The sequence below is a fragment of the Balaenoptera physalus genome (assembly GCF_965194825.1).
Source record: "Balaenoptera physalus genome assembly, chromosome: 17".
NCBI lineage: Eukaryota > Metazoa > Chordata > Mammalia > Artiodactyla > Balaenopteridae > Balaenoptera > Balaenoptera physalus.
Genome location: NC_138895.1, coordinates 39,749,110 through 39,768,349, shown reverse-complemented (window position 1 = coordinate 39,768,349; position 19,240 = coordinate 39,749,110). Strand labels below are relative to the sequence as shown.

The window sequence follows — 19,240 nt, the reverse complement described above, 5'->3', positions numbered from 1 at the left end:
GCATGACAACTTGATGTTCACAAGGATTTGACATTTTTGAGTTTTAGAATCTAGAATATTTTAAAAAGCATTTCTGAACTTTCCATAACAATTTTTTTCTTCAAATTGTGAGGCTGTAGAACTCCTTGTATATTATTTTTCCTATGTCAAATGCCCTCTTCCCTGGTAGAGAAGGGCTGTGAGAAAAGAGGATGGAATATTAATGGATTAAATCTCAATGAATGTCCTACTGATGGCTGGGGAACATACTTTTAAAAATTTAGTTAATTATACACTGAAACTTTCAAAAAAAATTGAGATTTGTTATGATTCTTACTTCTAAAACCCTCACTTCCTCTCTTCCATCCCTTTCCTGCCCCACCCTTGTCATGTTACTTTTTCCTCAAATTCACCAGATCACCAGGGACTAACACATTTATTCTAAGCCATCTCTATACAGCAAAGTGCTGGATAACAGGTATGAAAAAAAAGAGCCTTTCAAATATTTCTAGTTGAGGAATAATACAGATAAAAGAATATTTTAAGGATTAACTTCTGAGTTCTATTTTGTGCTGGCTCCTGTCAAGCTTCCATAATTTGAACTTTGAATAAAAAGACATATGACCTAAAAATTAGTAATCCAAATAAAGTAAAAAAAGTACCTTTCTGTGAAACTCTCAGAAAGTTGTACTTAAACAAGGAGAAGTCAGTATATCATATACTATGTTCAACACTTTTTTCAGATTACATGCCAGGGTTTAACAGAGCAAACTGTCAATCCAAATTATGGCTAGATGAAAAACCTCTCTCTAAACCAGTGACTGTAGTGAAGACAAGGAATATCACATAAAAATGTTTTCTCTTAAATAAAAAAGCCTATACATAGTGTTCTAACCAAAGCAATCCTTGTTTCATGCTTACAACTGAACTCCTTATAAAATGGAGATACGTTGTCATGGAACTATATATGTAGCACCTCAGGGAAAATACTGTCAATGTAATAAACTTATGTAGAAATACATAAATCATTCACAGGTCTTTCCATATAATATTCTAGCATATGTTTAATAATTTTCTCACTTATTTCTATGAGTTGTTTACTGTTTACTTGGCTAAAGAGTAAGATATTACCATAATGAGGCAGAATAGTATATTCCCTAAACAGAAAATTCTCTAAAGGTTTAGTTTCTTAGCATAACTTTTTGCCTGCTAATAAATGTTTAACGAGAACGCTCAGGTTGTTTGAGTGTAAGTGATATTAGTTATGTACTAAAAAAGTTTTAATTAAATATTAATTTTGATGTGAAGACATACCCCCTATATTCTCCACCAATAAAATAGGGCAAGTAGCCTCTGCAACAGTTATAATTTTTCTTTATTTTAGAGAACAGGAAGTTGCTCAAAATAATAATTACTGAAATATATTGGCATTTGCTATGTGCAGGAACTATGCTAACAATCTAACAGGATAGAAAATGGGTATTTACACCCATTTTTCAGCTAAGAAACCTGAAGTTGTGAAAGTCACTTGTTATAAATGGTAGGGACAGGATTCAGTCCAGGTCTACTTAAATTTAAAACCTGAAGCTTCAACTAGACATACAGCTACAGAAGAGCACAGGGAATATCTGGCTTCCCCTGAACATATTCTTCAAAAGAATATGCTTTCTTCTTTTAAGAAGAAAATTAGAACATTATGTTGATACAATGGTTATGATTATGATAGTGGCAGTAGCGTGAAAATAACAATGTCAGAATCTGGCAACAACCCTGCTTTAAATCACTATACTATAGTACTTTCCAGGACACTGAGTACTTCATGAGGACTTTTTTTTTTTTTTCTTCTGTTTTATCTATTCACCCATTGCCTGATTATTTGTTATTTCCTGGCTACCTTGTCTTCTAGCTTTAGAAATGACCTAGAAGTCAGACATCATTTTCTTCAAAAACTTCTCAGAGAGGAAATATGTGGTCCTCCTAGAATTCCTGGAAGAACTGGATTATCTTTCTTCTCCCACAATAATAATACTGTCTTCTTATGAAGAAAATGTCAGGAGGTCATAAAATAATTACATTTCCTGATAGTGGTGGTAACTGCACCTAGATGTAGTACTACTCTTTCATGTGCCCTAGTGACATATATTTTTAGGACATCTGGTAAGATTCAGTAGGTTAGAGAAGCTTACAAACAATCTTGGGGTATTGAGTTACAGCTTCAAGGAAAAGAGCATGAATGTATCCACTGAATCATCACTACTAGAAAAATACTTCAGAATCTTTCATAGTTAAACTTTGATTCATTAGATTTTCAATAGCAAAGACTTTCTGCACACAAGTAGACAATAGACAGCTTGGTCAAGAATTAAATATGATCCTGGACTTCACAAAGTTTGCTTATGACATTGGACAATGCTATAGTCTATTCAATGAAATGTCCCAGGCCTGAATCTGTGTTGGGACAGCTCGTTTGCAACTAAAATATTTATCCCACATCATCTGGGTCTATTATGGGTTGAACTATGTCCCCTACAAATTTATATGTTGAAGATCTAACCTCCAGTAACCTCAGAATGTGACCTTATTTAGAAACAGTCACTGCAGATGTAATTAATTAAGATAAAATGAGGTCATATAAGGCGGTCTTCTAATCCAACACGAACTCGTGTACTTGTAAAAAGGGGAAATTTGGACACAGAGACACGCACACAAGGGTAATACCACGTGAACATGAAGATAGATGGAGGTGATACATCTACAAGTCAAGAAATGCCAGATTTCCTGCAAACCACCAGAAGCTAGAAGAGACACATGAAGATTATCCCTCACAGCCTTCATAAGAAACCAATCCTGCCAATAACCTTGATATCAGACTTCTGACAATAAATTTCTGTTTGAGCAGCCTAGTTCGTGGTGCTTTGTTATGACAGCCCTAGCAAACTAATACATGGTCCTTCAAGAAAGATCTTCTTTGATTTAGGATGAAATATATGTCTCTATGCCTTCAGAGGGTTAATATGAAAAATGTTCTGTTTAAATAATCCTTTATATTTTATAAAGCTATTGTTAAGATAGCCACACACTATGATAAAGACTATTGTAATAAATTCCCATGTGGATTTAGTTGCAAGAAAAGTTTTGCCTTAGGGGCTTCCCTGGTGGTGCAGTGGTTGAGAATCTGCCTGCCAATGCAGGGGACACGGGTTCGAGCCCTGGTCTGGGAAGATCCCACATGCCGTGGAGCGACTAGGCCCGTAAGCCATAATTGCTGAGCCTGCGCATCTGGAGCCTGTGCTCCACAACAAGAGAGGCCGCGATAGTGAGAGGCCCACGCACTGCGATGAAGAGTGGCCCCCACTTGCCGCAACTAGAGAAAGCCCTCACACAGAAGCGAAGACCTAACACAGCCATAAATAAATAAATAAATAAAATTTAAAAAAAGTTTTGCCTTAGTATGCTTTTATGTTTTCCTTTTTAATAGTGCCTCAATGTGCTTCTCTTCTTACTCTAGCACCCAGAAAGCTTGGAACCAAGTGTATTGCCCAAAACTGAACACGTGTATCTGAAAACATCTACTGCTGAAATGAAAACATTTGCAAAACATCCTTTAGTTGTTTTCTCTTGTTGTATCCTTACTTGTCTCATCTGAATGTAATTCGTAAGTGGTTTCAAAGCCTTTCCGAAAAGAAAAATCAATTTTTAAACAAAATGATAGTATATGCCCTTTGAAGTTAGTCATAATTTGCGATAGTGTCAGAAAAATTAGAATTACTAGCTGGAGAACAGTGTTTGGGTAGTCGAGTACTGAATAGCTATTAATTTGGAAAAAAGTGTTGGAGTAGGAGGGTATGGGCATGGAATCATCCCTTTGAGATCCAGGAAAACTCTTATACAAGAGGAAGCATCAAAGACACAAAGATTTTTCCCATATGGTGTTTCATCAGTTCATCAATAACATTACTTTCTGTGATTGGTTCATGACGTCTAGAAAAGGCTCACCTTTTTTGTGTGTAAAAACTGAAACAAGCAGAGATAGTATATTAATGTCCTAGGAAGAAACAAAAAACAGTTAAGAGGAGGACTGATAGTGGCAAAAGCTTAAGCAGGGAAGTTGAATGATAACTGTGGCAGCAGAGCTGCAAGTAAGCAGGCGTCTTGATGTCAAAATGAAGCGAGTCAATGGGTCAATACCAAATATCAATGAGGTCTGAGTCTGGTGATACAAACTGCAACTTGCATCCCTGCACTGAAGCCCATTAAGCCAAAGATGCAAGAAGTCCAGAAATACAGAGCATCGACAGTGATGCCACAGAACATGTGTGCAGAGAGCATAGCATGAAATTCAAGAATTCACCTGAACCTTAGTAATTCTCCAGATGATGCACAGCAGTGTGCCAAGGCACATCAACCAACATATCCAAGCAGCTGGCAAAGTAGGTGGATGTTTACAGTCACTGCATGCAGCTCAGTGTTCATAAGCTGTATCACAGCTCCCCCTCTCCCTCAGCTACTACTGCATCTGTACCTAGGGCTCCATGAGCAGTCTTGAGTTCCAGGCACTCAGATAATTTATGATCTCATGTCATTTTCACAATAACAGTATGAAATAGATTTTTTTTTTAAATCTTGCTTTAAGGTAAGGAAACAGAGGATCTGAAAAGTTAAGTAATTTGTTCAAGGTAACCCAGCTGATGAATGGTGGAGTGGTATTCAAACTTAGGTCTGTTGGAATTTCAAGTGTTCCTACCCAGCCTTTTCAAAGAATCATTGCTATTGCTAACTCAATCATTGTCACTGCCCAGTTTGGAAATCTCCAGATCAATATTGTTATTTTTCTTCTTTAGGAGAGTATTTCTGGCTTTTCACAAAATGTCTTGCCCCCTTTACAGCCATCCTTGTCATTTCATTAATGTCACTTATTCTTCCCTCCATAGTGCTGTTGATGGCAGCTTATCTCTGGATACAAGGTCTTTTAGGAGAGGGTGGATAATTGTGTCTACTTGGAATCAGCTGTAAGTATGCCTTCTGATTTCTTCTCAGCATCTCAGAATGATTGATTTTGTCCCTGGTGTGACCCAGTTGTCTTGCCCCTTTACAAAGTTGGAGATCTGGAGTCAAAGCAATTTAAGGTCTGAATTTGCTCTATGGAGAAATTTCAACAACTCTAGGCTCAGACAATGGACAATGACAAGAGGGTCTTACCATCTGTGGGGCATATGGATCTGGCCACCACACTATGCCTTCTTTCTTTTAGCTTACATTATAGTATTTAAGTCAAGCAACTTAAATTGACACTCTTTGTAGTAGCCTGAATAATGACCAATTATGTCCATTTCCTAATCCTTGAGACTGTGAATGTTACCTTATACAGTAAAAGGGACTTTGCAGTTATGATTAAGGATTTTGACATAGATTATCCTGGATTATCTGGGTGGGTCATAAATATTATTACAACTGTCTTTAAAAGGGACAGAGGGAGATTTGACTGCAAAGGATCAGGTGATGTGATGGATCTGATGATGCTATGAAGCTCTAGCAATAGAGAAGACAAGGAAAGGGATTCTTCCACCCAGAGCTTCCAAAAGGGAGTACAGCCCTGTTTACATGTTGACTTTAGCCCAGTGAAACCAAATTTCAGACTTCTGACTTCCAGAATTCTAAGTAAATGTATGTTGTTTTAAGCACCAAGTGTGTGTTAATTCATTATAGCAACCATAGGAAACCAATGAACACATATTTTTAACCTTAAATGGAATGGGCCCCAAATACTTGAAATGTTACCATCTTCTTTATCAATGTCTTTCAGAAAATAACTCCCTTAGAGATTCCACTCAGTTTTACTAATAAGGGGCTGGAAGCCCAGTAATGCAACTTCAAAAAAATATGCAACCCTTCTTTTCAAGAAATGTGTTAATTAATGTGGGCCACAAACTTTGCCTTTTAATATTCTTTGTTCAGTTGGCATAATACAGCTGGGGGTCCTATGTTTAAAAGAAATAGTAGGAAGAGTTCTTGAGTGTCCTTGACTATGCCCCCTCCTCCTCCCACTTACCTTTTAGTGCTGAGGCTCAGGCTGCAGAATGCAAATTTATTTTGTAGATTAGATCTTATTTCTTGTACACCAGGTCTGTGTAGCTGCTCATTTCTAGTATCCGGGTGAAATAAGTCTAGAAAATGCCCAATAGCCCTATGCAAAGGTGAAAGAAATGAAAAATTATCAAAGAATGTCAAATAAATATGCACACTTATTATAGTTATTTTTGTGTTTACCATGTAAAACCATTAGAATATTACTACCCTTTCTGATGTACCTTTCTGTGGCTCATAGGAATTTATATTCATAACTTCCTATTCTAAATAGACGACATGAAAGACCTTTGGATTCAGCTACTTTCCTTTTCAAATTTCACTCCCAAGAAAGTGAAGCTAATGATCATGAATTGGCACAGTGTATATTTTAGACAGATTCTTAGGCTCATGACCCAGTTATGTTACTGCTCAGATTTCTGACTCCTGCCTGGAGCTCATCCCAAGGCACCTGAAAGCCACTTTTTACTTAACCATGGTGATTTCAGGGTCCCATGGATCTGGTTCATCTCAGCAAGGCTAATAATTCATTGAACAACATACTCAGGAAAAGAAAACTTAAAGGTGTTTTCTGGCTTTATTTAAAATGACTTAGAGCAAGATGCTATTTTGTTCTTTGTGGCAAGTGTTCCTGGTTTAAACACACAGTACTCCAGTAAGTCTTCCAATTTTGACCAGGAGTTGCTTTGTGTAATTCAGAAATTACTGATTGAAAATCCTTTAAATCCTTTAAAGTTTTCCCCTCAATATTTCAGATAGGTGAAGATTTACTGTTATCTAAAGCTTTCTAATAGGAACATTTTGATTTAAATGGGATTTTGGTCATATTTGAAACTATCAGTTAAAAATCACTGGACTTCCCTGGCTGTCCAGTGGTTAAGACTCTGTGCTTCCAATGCAGGGGGCGATGGGTTTGATCCCTGGTTGAGGAACTAAGATCCTGCATGTCACACAGTGCGGCCAAAAAAAAAAAAAAAAAAAAAAAAAAAAATCACTTCTTTATAGTTCTTAACCAATTCGGTGCTGTTTTTCTTGCACAAATTGAAAAACAATTATTGACCTTAGAGAGGAAACTGCATGTCCTGGGTTGGTGATGAGGCCTTTTCATAATTCGTTGTACATACTCCAAATGTCGGTGGAAATCTAGAAATACTATGGAGCAAAAGACAAGAGGCTTGCCTAGTGGGCAGAGAAGTTGGGCAAACTTAGGTTACGGGACAAAGGCTTGGGCTAGAAGCATTTGGGAACAATTAGGGAAAGAAACTGAAAAAACAAAAGAAAGAAGGAGGATAGAAACACAAGGTCATAAGAGGCAAGAGGGCTCAAGGGAGGTTAAACTGTAACAGAGGAAAGGGACGTTCATGAATTTAGAAAAGGGAAATGTGGGACTAAGTGCTAATTTGTTAAATTTGGAAATGGAAATTGAGGGATGTCAGATGGCATCTATTGTTTCAGTGAGTAAGATAGAAGACTAGAGTTCAAAGAGGGGAAATGTTCAGGATAATATTTGTGAATATGATAGAAAGTCAATTAATGACTGAAAAAATTGTTGAGTGGAATGAAGGCTGGGGTGAGACTGCATATCTTACAAGTCTGTAATAGAACAATCAGCTAGGCTATGCTTTGCAAATTCAGGTACCCTTGGGTAAATCAGCTGTGTGCCTAGAATAAACAAAGCTGTAGGAATAACAGAACATCTTCCTCTAGTATCAGTTTTACTTGAAACATTTGAATGAAATTTTAAGTGCTTAATTGAATGTTTTAAAAATATTTTAATATAGATAGAATGAAAATCAGGGTAAATTTTTTAAGATAAATGAGAAACTTCAAACAAATTAAGTGCCTGTGGTAAGCTGCTCTTGATTATAACCCCCAACACTCAAAGGACTGCTACATGTATCTGTTCATTTTCTTCTACCCTTGGAGGAATGTCTACAGAAAAGTTTCAGATGTTAGGGGACTGTAGACAATGTGAGCAGGAGCAGAGAAAGCAAGAGGGCTGATTTCTCCCTGGGACTGGCAAGGTCTGGAGGCCAATGAGGTGAGGAATTATAAGGTGCTTGTGCAAGGCATTAAAGGTGGCCTTTTACTCCATAGGATAAAATGATTCTCCCAATCTGTCTGACATAGATATTATATTTATCACTGTTTTACAGATTTGGAAACTAAACCTCAGAGTGGTAAACCATTTGCCTAAGACACATAGTTGATAAGTAACAAGGGAACTGAGTGTGGTCAGAATGGCTCTGATGGCTTAGGAGACCAAGAGGTAACAGAGGGACTACAGGTCTTGATGACGGCAAAGACAGGGTCAGCAGGGGGCAGGGCCTAGGCAAGGTAGAAAGACATCAAAGGGAGGCACTGTATTTATTGGTTGTTTGAAACCAAAAAATCATGGTTTAGATTTAACAAAACTCCATAAGCACCATTCCAAAAAATCAAATCAGCCTTATACCTCCCACCAGCTATTTAGGGTGGCTGTTCCTCTGCCTCATTTTTCTTTCCTGGAGGACAGAAACTGCAATAAGACTGAAATTTACTTCTGTTATGCAACAATCACAAATTAAGAAAATGGAGTAAACTACATTGGATTAGTAAGCAGTGAAGTTTTTCTCCACACCATGTATTTGGGGAAAAGCACAATCTCTAGCAGATTGTATCTTCTTGCTTCTCCTTAATAACATACATATAGTATGCCAAAGATTTGGGACCTATGAGAGCTTCTGTTCCTCCCAGTTACACATCATTGTGTTGCCTGTGGTCAGGCTCCCTCATTACTTTAAAAGACTTTTTCCACATTAACATTTAGAGCAACCTTTTCAATCTCTTGGGGATTTCAAATTATTATTTTTGTTACTGTTCATTTAATATGTATTTCTTGAGCACAAGCTGCATTTTCAACATTGTGCTATTTTGGGGGCAGGGGGCAGTGGAGGGAGGCAACAAGAGACTTGTTTACAACCCAGAACTCATCTTTAACTGCTACCTAGTTTACCTACAAATCAGACTTAAACCTATTTTCTAATAGATGGAAATCCTAAATAATCAGTAGTAAGGTTTAATAAAGAAGGAGCTTGCAGTAGGCCTGGTTGGTCCATTTTGGAACCTGGTGTTTCCAGAGAAGCAGGATTCGGAGAGTTAAGAGTCAGGCAGAGGACTTGGGGGACTAGGTATGAGGTAAAATCATTGTGTGCAGCAGAGCTGGAAGGTCACAATAAAATTCCCACAAATTAGGGAGGTTAAAGATGCACTTGGTGTGCTGTAAAATGCATTCATGAGCTGTGCGCCAGACAGGTGAGAATCAGCCAGGGCAGCTCCATCCTTACCCATGATTCCCTTCCTCAGTTCAACCCATCAGCAGTAGCAGCTACAGATTAAAAACAGCAACAGTAGCTCTATGTTGGCTAATCCTACTCCAGAGAGGCCACTATGTCTATATACATTAAATGACTTTACCAAACGATGTCCCTCTGAAATGATGGACAGGAAATGAAATTTCCTGGCAAAGGAAGTGGTGAATGCTGATTAGAAGACACTGTCTTTCATGAACTCAGTAGAGATGACTTCTCTATTGAAAGCAAGAAGCAATCTTATTGCTTTGTCTGGGAACCAATATTTCCAGATTCTTTTGATATATGTGTCTAAACAGTGGAGGCTGAGTGGAGAAATGTTACTGATTTTCAGATTAGACAAGTTAATTGTTATTACAGAATCGACTAACTTAACAAGTGTGTATCTGAGTTGACCAGAAGTACCTCACCTCATGCAAATCAGTTTCCCAAATAAAAGAATTTCTGAGATCACATCATTTTGTTTAAGGTAAATGGACTAGCTTTTAATGTAAAATACCAAAATCATAATTAAGACTAAGAAATGTGAATGATCCATAATGTATTTTGAAAGCCAAGTAGGTAAAAATCCAAAAATTTAATCATTCAAGAGCAGTAATGCAGAAATGTCATGAAGAACATAAATGTCGAATTCACAAAATACCATCTGACAGACATTTCAGGTGAATGGTAGCAGTGTGAGTCTAATAACAAGAACAAGAAACAATTATAAAATCTAGGGGGCCCTCCAGTCCTTTCCATTAGACATTTACATGACAAGTCTGAAGATGTCTTAATAGGAAGTTTGGAGATTTTATCAGAATGACTTTTTCCTTCACAGATTCTAAGGAATGAGACGTGTATGCCATTGGTGCAGATATTGAGATTAAATATCCTCCATAGGATTGTGCAACATTCATTAAACATTCTGGTGTACAAACTATGTTCTAAGTATTGGGATAACTCTCAAAAATCTACTTAAGCTATTTTTTAATCTTTAAGTGGAAAAAAGAGGTGTGGGGAGAGAGGCAGTGTGAAAACGTCACTAAGAGGGATACGCTGGGAACATACTAGAAAATCAAAAGGGTTTCTGAAAACTTGGGCAAATTCAATAACCATGCTTAGGAGAGGCACTTTAGAAATCACGACTATAGGAGCCCCTGTATTGTGTGAGGTGCCATTGCATGAGCAAGGATGGTGTGAAAAGGGACATCCCAGGCTGCCACCATGGCTGACCTGGGTGGATAACGGAGGATCAGTAAATATTTCTTAAAAATCTTCCTATTAGATTGCCAGTTGTGGTAACATATTTGTTATTTTTGAAAAGCAATTAGGTCAGGAAAAGATTTTCTAGAGTTTCTGAAGGTTTTGGGGTTGAGGATGAGTGCTACCATGACCAGGACGGGGGCTCTGAAGCCCAGCCCTCTCCCCTCCCAGCCTTGTGTCAGCACTGGTGGTTTTGGTGAAGATTAAAGGAGAAGCACATACAGAGCATCTGCATTCTACCTGGTACAAATAAGAGCTATCCTGATCACCAACATCTTTTTCATCATCACTCATAAAGTGCTGGGATATATATGAGAGGAATGGTGAAAACTTAACATTTAAACAAAGAATTTAAAATGAAGAGGAGAGTTACAAAAACAACAAGACCAGAATGAGCAGCCAACTCTCAAGAGCCAGGTTCCAGTGAAGAGTACACATTCCAAGGGAAAGGACTCCCAGCCTTTCCTGTCAGCAGGCAAGTTCCGGGGAGAGTAGACTAGAGCACATTTCTCAAAGGGTGCCCACCACATTCACATGAGATGTTCTGTTGGAAAGGTGGACGTCTCCAAATCACTTCCCAGGCACCCCGACTCAGGAGTGCAACAAAGCACAAATGGGAAAGGAGCCACTGTCAGGGGCGACTCATGGGGATGTCAGGACTCACTTGTTGCTCTCAAACTACTCAGCTTCGCAGACCTCTGAGTTTTCCTGAGCTTCTCTGTTGCTCTGGTAGTATGAGAACACATTTCCCAAGGGAAAGGCCTTGTGGAGGGATTGCTTCTTCTCCATGGCATGGAGATCTCCTGTCCATCTTCGCCCTGTGGGAGAAGGCTGTGGCAGAGGCCCCTGGCCTGGGGGTGTCAGTGCCTGGGAATCCCACTCAAGCCCATGCCAGGGGGGGTCTGGCAGGCAGTCCCTACCTCATTGACGTGCAGGGCCACAAGCTCAGTGGAACCATTGTTGGCAGTTGGCACCACCTTCATGAAGCTCACTTTGCTGGGGTCCTATTCCTTTGAGAGGCAAAGTGCTGCTGCTGAACCCTTCTCAAGCCCAGCTCCATGGTCCCCAATGGGGAGGCTGCTGGGGCTGCAGCTCTCGGGACATGTTCTGGAACATGTTCTGGGCTCTAGGTGTTGGCTTGGTCACTCCCCAGTCTGTCACTGGACCAAGGGACAGCACCTCACCATGCCTCTGGTCCAGCTTATATCATAAAAGCTGAGGTCACAAATAACACCCAATGCCCAGAGCTCTGCTGATGACATGAACTCAAACAGGAAGAACAATACCTGGCATGAGGTTCACTCTCAATCCACATGAGCCCTGTCACAGGCCACCTGGCCTGCTGCCTCCTCCCCCCAACCCATCACTATTCTTCCTTATGTCCTTAAGTAATGACAGACAATGAGACTTGAGGATTGTTCTTAACTCAGCTAAGGGACTTGGCATGTTCTGTTTTCTCCACCTGGAACAGTCACACAGCTGGCTTCAGGCCTTTGCTCAAAGGTCGCCTTCTCAGGAAGCTGCCCCTGGATGCTCCGTCTAGAGTTCCCTCACAACATTCCTATCCTTGTCCTGATTTTCTCTCTTTAGCATTGACTGCTGAGTATGAGTTCTATCTTCCCCACTAACACCATAAAAGCCATGCGTTTGTCGGTTTTGTTCACTGCTATTTCCCAAGCACCTAAGACAAGGAGGCACTGAATGGAGTTCAATTAGTGCTCCCTCAATCCTGTGAGTTGCATCCATCCCACCCTCTGCTGCCATGGGTGTTTGGGGGATGGGGGTGGGAGGGGAGGCACAGCCCTGACCCTGAGAAACAAGGCCCTGCCCCTCTGAGAGTTCATGGGCCACCAAAGCAAGCAGAAAATAATGAAACTAGACAAATTTACAAACTCTGGTAACCTATGAAAGAAAAGTGCAAAGCACTACATGGGGCCAGCCCCATGGCAGGCCCTTTGCAGAATAATCACAATGGTACTCTGAGGTAGGTGTTACAGTTCTCACTAAGGACCCCAGCTAAGATCCCTGATTCAAACCCAGATCTTCCTGTCCTAACCTCACAGCTGATTAGCTCTTCTTTGTTCTTCATCCTTGGAGAGAAGTTTAACAGTCATACTTTTTAGTTGCAGGCCAACAGGCAGCCTCCCCCAACAACTCCCCTCCATTCTTTTGTCCCTCGCTGGGGTCTTCCATTGTACTGACTTGAAGCCACCAAGCCCAGAAGTTTGAGCCCCGCCCCAGGGATAAGGCTTGTTGGGATAAGGGAGATTTCACTCTCTCGGAAGACAAAGAGGATTCAGTCCACTTTTGAGGGGGTGAGGGATTCCTGTCTCTTTCTCCAGCCCTTGGTGCTGTTTCCTTTCCCTCTTCTTTCAGCAAACACATGCCTGGGATCTGAGGGGAGGCTGACTAAAGGCTGAACTCAGTGCCCATGGCTCCAAACCTGCTGGTGTCATCTGAGGCAGACCCAGAGGGCCTGATACCAACTGCTGACTCAAGGCAGCTCTCACTCATCCATATTTCAGGGCTAAGGGTCACATGCACTATCTTGCTGTTGTATCCTGATGGCAGTCTTAACTAAATCACTCTCGTCTTGCAGAAAGGCATGAAGACTCCAAGCAGTTAAGTCACTTGCTCACAAATAGCTCCTGCTCATCCTAAACGCTGCCTTAACTGCATTTCAAACTAGCTTTGGTCCACACAGCGTGGGGGAATGAAAGGGTGAGCCTCTGAGCATTGTACAGTAGGACTAATGCTCAGTTCTCAAACCAAGTTTCATAGATAGGGAAACCTACCCTGCAGGTCTAGCCTCACAATTTGAAAAGCAAGATAGGAGATAAGACTACAAAGAAGACAGGACCGCTTCCAGGAAAAACCGAGTATCCGCTACTATGGGACCCAGCATTAACAAATCCTATCAAACAGCAACATATACCGGGCCCTGCGCTAAACTATCGAGTCTAAATGACCACACCAGGAAGGAATTCCAGAGAAGGGAAGTAACCGGCGCCAGGGTGGCAGAGCAAGTCAGCAGTGGGGTCGGGATTTAGCCAGCGCAAAAGGGTGGAGAGCGCCGCTGGAGACCTAGGCCCAGCAAATGCGAGGCCCAGGCAGGGTTGGGGACCGACAAAGCTCAGTAGCAAAACCCGACCTTGCTGGGGATTGGGCTCATGCGCAAGCACTTACCGGGGTGCAGGTGAGTGCGCACTGCGCGTCCTCATACCAATGCGCCGAGAGAACGGTGAGTGAGAGCGCGAGGCACATGGTGGCGAGCACGAGCAACGTGGCCTCGGGGACCTACGTCCAGCTGCCAGCCCCGGCAACCAGTGGCCGCGGCGCCCAGCCTGGCCAGGTAGAGCAGCCCCTCGAATGGCAGCACCGTGAGGCGCCGCAGCAGCGCCAGCCACCGGTTCGGCCACAGGGCGGCGACCAACTCACTCACTGTGAGTGCAGGCCCAGCGACAAGGAGCACGCGCGCTGCAAAGAGGGTACGCGGCTGCAACCTGGGCTTGGGCTGCTCGACGGGGTGGGCCAGGCCTAGCAAGGCCGAGCCCCTCAAGACAGGCCGCTGCCCCCAGACCCAGCCAACACCGCCCCCATCTTTCCCAGCGCCGCGCTGGTTTCCGCAGAGGCACCGCCTCACGTCTGACGTTTTACTTCCGCTGAGCCTTGGGCGCCACCAGAGCATCGCGGAATCAGAACAGCCAGGGACACGTAGTGGGCTGGATCCGGAAGTGGCTACTCACGGAAGTGGCTACTCACGGGGACGCCATGACAGGTTGCTGCCGGAAAAAGGTTGGGCGCAGCCGTGACAGAAAGGGCTTGAAAGGGCTAAAGGCGGCCTGTCTACCCTGCCACGCCGGACTGAGACCGGAAAAAACGAGGCAAGCCCGGGCGCCGTGACAACCTGAACCGGAAAAGGCGAGTCCTCCTCCGAGACTACACGGCACCGGCCTGGCTGGTTCACGAAGGACGGAACTTGTACACTTCGGAGGCAGGGCCTGTCAGGGAAAAGCCGGTGTTCAGGGGGCGGGGCTTACTATGGGGGCGGGGCTTGTGTCTCCTGCCGAAAGCCTCCTCCTTCAGGGTCCTGGGGAGGGCTCAGGACTGGCAGGCTTAAAAAGCTAACACAGGACACAGCCACACATGACAAGAGCCATCATGCAATAGATAATAATTACTCACAAAATTACTACTTTAACATATAATATGAAAAAACGGTGTTTATTTGAAATGATGTATTTTTTCTGTATTATTTACTTTCCTGTTACATAAATGCTATTGTTTGAACAAAACCAAAATAGTATTGTACTAATAGTGACAATGGTACAGTATTTAATATTGTACTACTAATAGAAAAAGGTATATCAATATGTTTATAGTGTTTCTGTCCTCTGATACAGAATTTATATGAGCTATATTTTCAACTGTTTATTGGATATTGAATTTTCTCTTACATTGCATGTTCTTAAGATTCTTAAAATACATACGTGTAAGACTTTGCAAAAGGAGAATGTAAATGCAATAGGACTTGGATAATATTATATATTTAATAAAATAACGATGATGTTTCTTTCTTTCCCATTACACAGTAGGATATTTTTACTCTTTCACTCTTCTTTTCCAATTATGCTTATATGAGCAGATTGCGACCTTTAGAACATCCTTTTCTTTTATGTAGTTATAAAACTAAGGCAAAGATGACATCATTTTGACTTGCTCTTCTCAAGTTCACAATTCTTGATTCTTGGTGTCATTCCAATGTGATGACATCAAGCTAAATATCCTCTCAACTAAAGCCTTTCTTTACTTACTAACAACAACAAGCTTTTTGACTTGTAGGACTTTGTTTCTAGTTCTCCAAAGCAGGTTTGTTTTGTAGACCAGCTTATTTATCAATCAAGCCTTTGCATCTATAAATTCATCATATACTGCTATCGGTGTCCAAAATGTCTGTAGATTTTTGAACACTCAGAAGCACATGGGATATCAACATACATTAAACCTCCCTTTCTCCGGGAGAATGGTTTTAAAGCATAGAGGTAATTTGAAGTTGTGAAATCAGAGTTGGATTCCAAATAGTTACATTTTTAGGAAAGAAACTGAGAATGTTTTGTTTAGTTTGACTGCCCTTTCCTGGTGACATTTTGAATTCTAAAGCAGGCTTATTTCAAAAAATGAGTTATTTTTTGCCATATGAATTTTTGTCACAACCTACACATAGTGTTCAACAACTTAGGGGCAGTTAGTTCATCCTTGTCTTGTTCTTTTGGTGTCATATGCAAGAAATTGCTACCAAGACCAATATCAAGGAGCTTATTCTCTCTGTTTTCTTCTAGGGTTTTTACAGTTTCAGGTCTTATGTTCAAGTCCTTAATCCATTTCAAGTTAATTTTTGTGAGTGGTATAAGATAGAAGTTCAATTTCATTCTTTTGCTTTTGGTATTCAGTTTTCCCAACACCATTTGTTGAAGAGACTACCTTTCTCCATTCTGTATTCTTAGCTCCCATGTCAAATATTAGTTGACCATATATGCATGGGTTTATTTCTGGGTGCTGGTGTCCTTATGGAATGAGTTAGGAAGAATTCCCTCTGCTTCTGTCTTCTGAAAGAGACATAGATGTAATAATTGGTATACTTTCTTCCTTATAGGTTTGGTAGATTTTACCAGTGAACTTGTCTGGGCCTGGTGCTTTCTGTTTTGGAAGGTTGTTCATTATTGATTCAATTTCTGTAATAGATAAATGCCCATTCAGATTGTCTGTTTCTTCTTGTGTGAGTCTTGGCAGATTATGTCTTTCAAAGAATTGTTTCATTTCATTCAGCTTATCAAACTTGTGGGCATAGAGTTGTTCATAGCATTCCTCTATTATCCTTGTAATGTCTATGAGATCTGTAGTGATGTTCCCTCTCTCACTTCTGATGTTAGTAATTTGTGTCCTCTTTCTTTTTTATCAGTTAGCTGGCTAGAAGCTTATCAATTTTATTGATCTTTTTCAAAGAACTGGCTTTTGGTTTTGTTAATCTTCTTTATTGATTTCCTGTTTTCAACTTCATTGATTTCTGCTCTAATTGTTATTTCTGCTTACTTTGGATTTATTTTGCTGTTCTTTTTCTAGTTTCCTAAGGTGGAATCTTAGGTTACTGATTTTAGATCTTTCTTCTTTTCTAATATATACATTTATATATAAAATTTTTCTCTAAGCACTACTTTTGCTGCATTGTAACAATTTTGATACCTTGTTTTTTTCATTTTCTTCTAGTTCAAAATATTGCGTTGGCCAAAAATTTCATTTGATCATGAATATGTTGTTCAATAAAATTCTTGGTGAAAATGAAAAATGTGTCTTTTACTTTTACTTAAAACTGAATGAACTTTTTGGCTAACTCAATATTTTAAAATTTCTCTTGAGATTTCTTCTCTGACCCATATGTCTTTTAGAAGTGTGTTGTTTAATCTCTGTGTTTTGGGATTTTTCAGTTATCTTTCTGTTATTGATTTCTAATTTAATTCTAATTTAATTCCATTTTGGTCTAAGAGAAGAAAATATGTGATTCCTATTTTTATAAATCTTTAAGGTGTGTTTTTTGGCCCCAAATGTAGTCTATTTTGTTGAAATGGTCCCTGTGAGCTTTAGAAGAATTGTATTCAGCTGTTGTTGGATGAAGTAATCTATACATATCTATTATAACCAGTTGACTGGATATGCATCTCTTCCAACTGGCTGTTCCTGAGTTATATCTTTTTTTAACAAACTGGTAACCTAGTAAGTAAACTGTTTTTCTGAATTCTGTGAGCTGCTCTAGAAAATTAATTGAACCTGAGGAGGAAGTTGGAGAAACCTCTGATTTTTAGCCTGTAGGTCAGAAGCACAGGTAACAACCTGGAATTGTAATTGACCTCTGAAGTGAGTGGGAGAAATCATGTGAGACTGAGCTTTTAACCTGTGAGATCTGATGTTATCTCCAGGTAGATGGCATCAGAATTGAGTTAATTGCTTGGTTTTGTTGGAAAAACAAAAAACAAAACAAAAAAACACATACCAGAGTGTCTGACATTAGTTGGGGGGAAATTCTCAGTCATTAACGTTTCAAATGTTTCTTCTGGTCCTTTTACTCTTCTCCTTCTGATATTCTTATTATATGTAAACTATACTTTTTGCATTTGTCCCACTGTACTTGGATATCTGTAGTTTTTTGTTTGTTTTTGTTTTTCTTCTCTTTGTTTTTTATTTTTGGGGATTTCTATTGAGATATCTTCAAGCTCTGAGATTCTTTCCTCAGCCATGTCCCATCTACTAGTAAGCTCATCAAAGGCATTCTTCAATTCTGTTACAGTGTTTCTGATCTTGTGAAAGAATTTTAATCTAAAATAGAACCAGAGGATATAAAATGGAGAATCTCACACATGTGCCCTCAGGAAGACAAAACTTAAGGTCTAAGAGACAGGTTTCCCATAAATGTCTGCTTTACAGAAAACTGATAGTGTCAGAATTTTCTCAGATGATGGGGATTGATCAAAGTTGTCTTATACCAATTTTGGAAAGTTTTGCTGGAGACATGAATAAGTGATAACCCAGGTTGTGTTGATCTCACAAAGTGGGCTGAATTGAGCTTGGTTTGTGTGACTGGACTGATTTTGTCAGCTCAGGAAGTTTTCATGGCTAGTATCTATTCTTTACTTTAATGGACTCTAACTGAACTTTCTCTTCTTTACATTCCCTTTGCCTAAATACAGCCTACTCCAAACCCTCAAAGGGCTCACCTGTAGCTTGCTACAGTTTGCTTGCCCTGACTTGCAATTCCTCTAACTATTCCTGCACAAACTCATCTTTTTGAGCTTACCTCAGTTTATATCTTCATTGTCAACAAACTCTAACATTTCTATTTTGTTATTTCTTAGGATTTTCATCTCACTGTTTACACTGCCCATCTGTTCTTGCATGCCATCTACTTTATCCATTGAAGCCCTTAGTATGTTAATTTTATAGTTGTTTTAAATTCCTGGTCTGATAATTTCAACATCCCTGTCATGTTTGGTTTTGATGCTTGCTCTGTCTCTTGAAATTATGTTTTATGCCTTTTGGTATGCCTTGTAATTTTTTCTTGATAGCCAAACATGATGTACTGTGTTAAAAAAAAAAAAGAAAACTACTGTAAATAGGCCTTTAGTCATGTGTGGTGAGGTTTCAGGAGCAGGGAAGCAATTTATGGTCCTATAAATAGGTCTCAGTCTTTTAGTGGGCCTGTGCCTCTAGGCTCTCCCTTAAGTGGGAGAGAATGGCTAGAGTTGACTGGAATTAGTATTTCCCTTCCCTCAGGTCAGGTAGGCTCTGATAATACCCCAGAAGATTAGGCTTTGGTTAACTAGTTTCCCCTGAGGACAGGCCTTGTTAAGAATAGTGCTATGACATTTATCAAAATGGTTCCTTTTTGGAGGGGGATGGGGAAGATGACAGAGTAAGAGGATGTGGAATTTACTTCCTCCCACAAAAACATCAAAAATACATCTACATGTGGGACAATTCTCAAAGAAAACTAACTGGAAACTGGCAGAAGATCTATACAACCAAAGCCGCAA

At 40.2% G+C, this 19,240-nt stretch overlaps 1 protein-coding gene across 12 annotated transcripts in view; it reads right to left on the bottom strand.

The window, feature by feature from the left end:
* Positions 1-13,977, bottom strand: part of LOC309647156 (uncharacterized protein) — an 84,430-nt gene extending 70,453 nt beyond the window's left edge. For 6 of the 12 annotated variants that reach the window (XM_082434199.1, XM_082434204.1, XM_082434203.1 and 3 more), the window contains exons 1-2: positions 13,845-13,977; positions 6,029-6,163 (exon numbers count right to left, since the gene is read on the bottom strand). In XM_082434199.1, the coding sequence (XP_082290325.1) occupies positions 6,029-6,163; positions 13,845-13,879 (170 nt within the window). In that variant the 5' untranslated portion in view covers positions 13,880-13,977. Of the gene's footprint in view, positions 1-3,612; positions 3,657-3,975; positions 4,025-6,028; positions 6,164-13,844 lie in introns of all 12 variants that reach the window. The other 6 variants (XR_014255838.1, XM_082434202.1, XM_082434206.1 and 3 more) reach the window with 2 other exon arrangements.
* Positions 13,978-19,240: the final 5,263 nt, after the last annotated feature.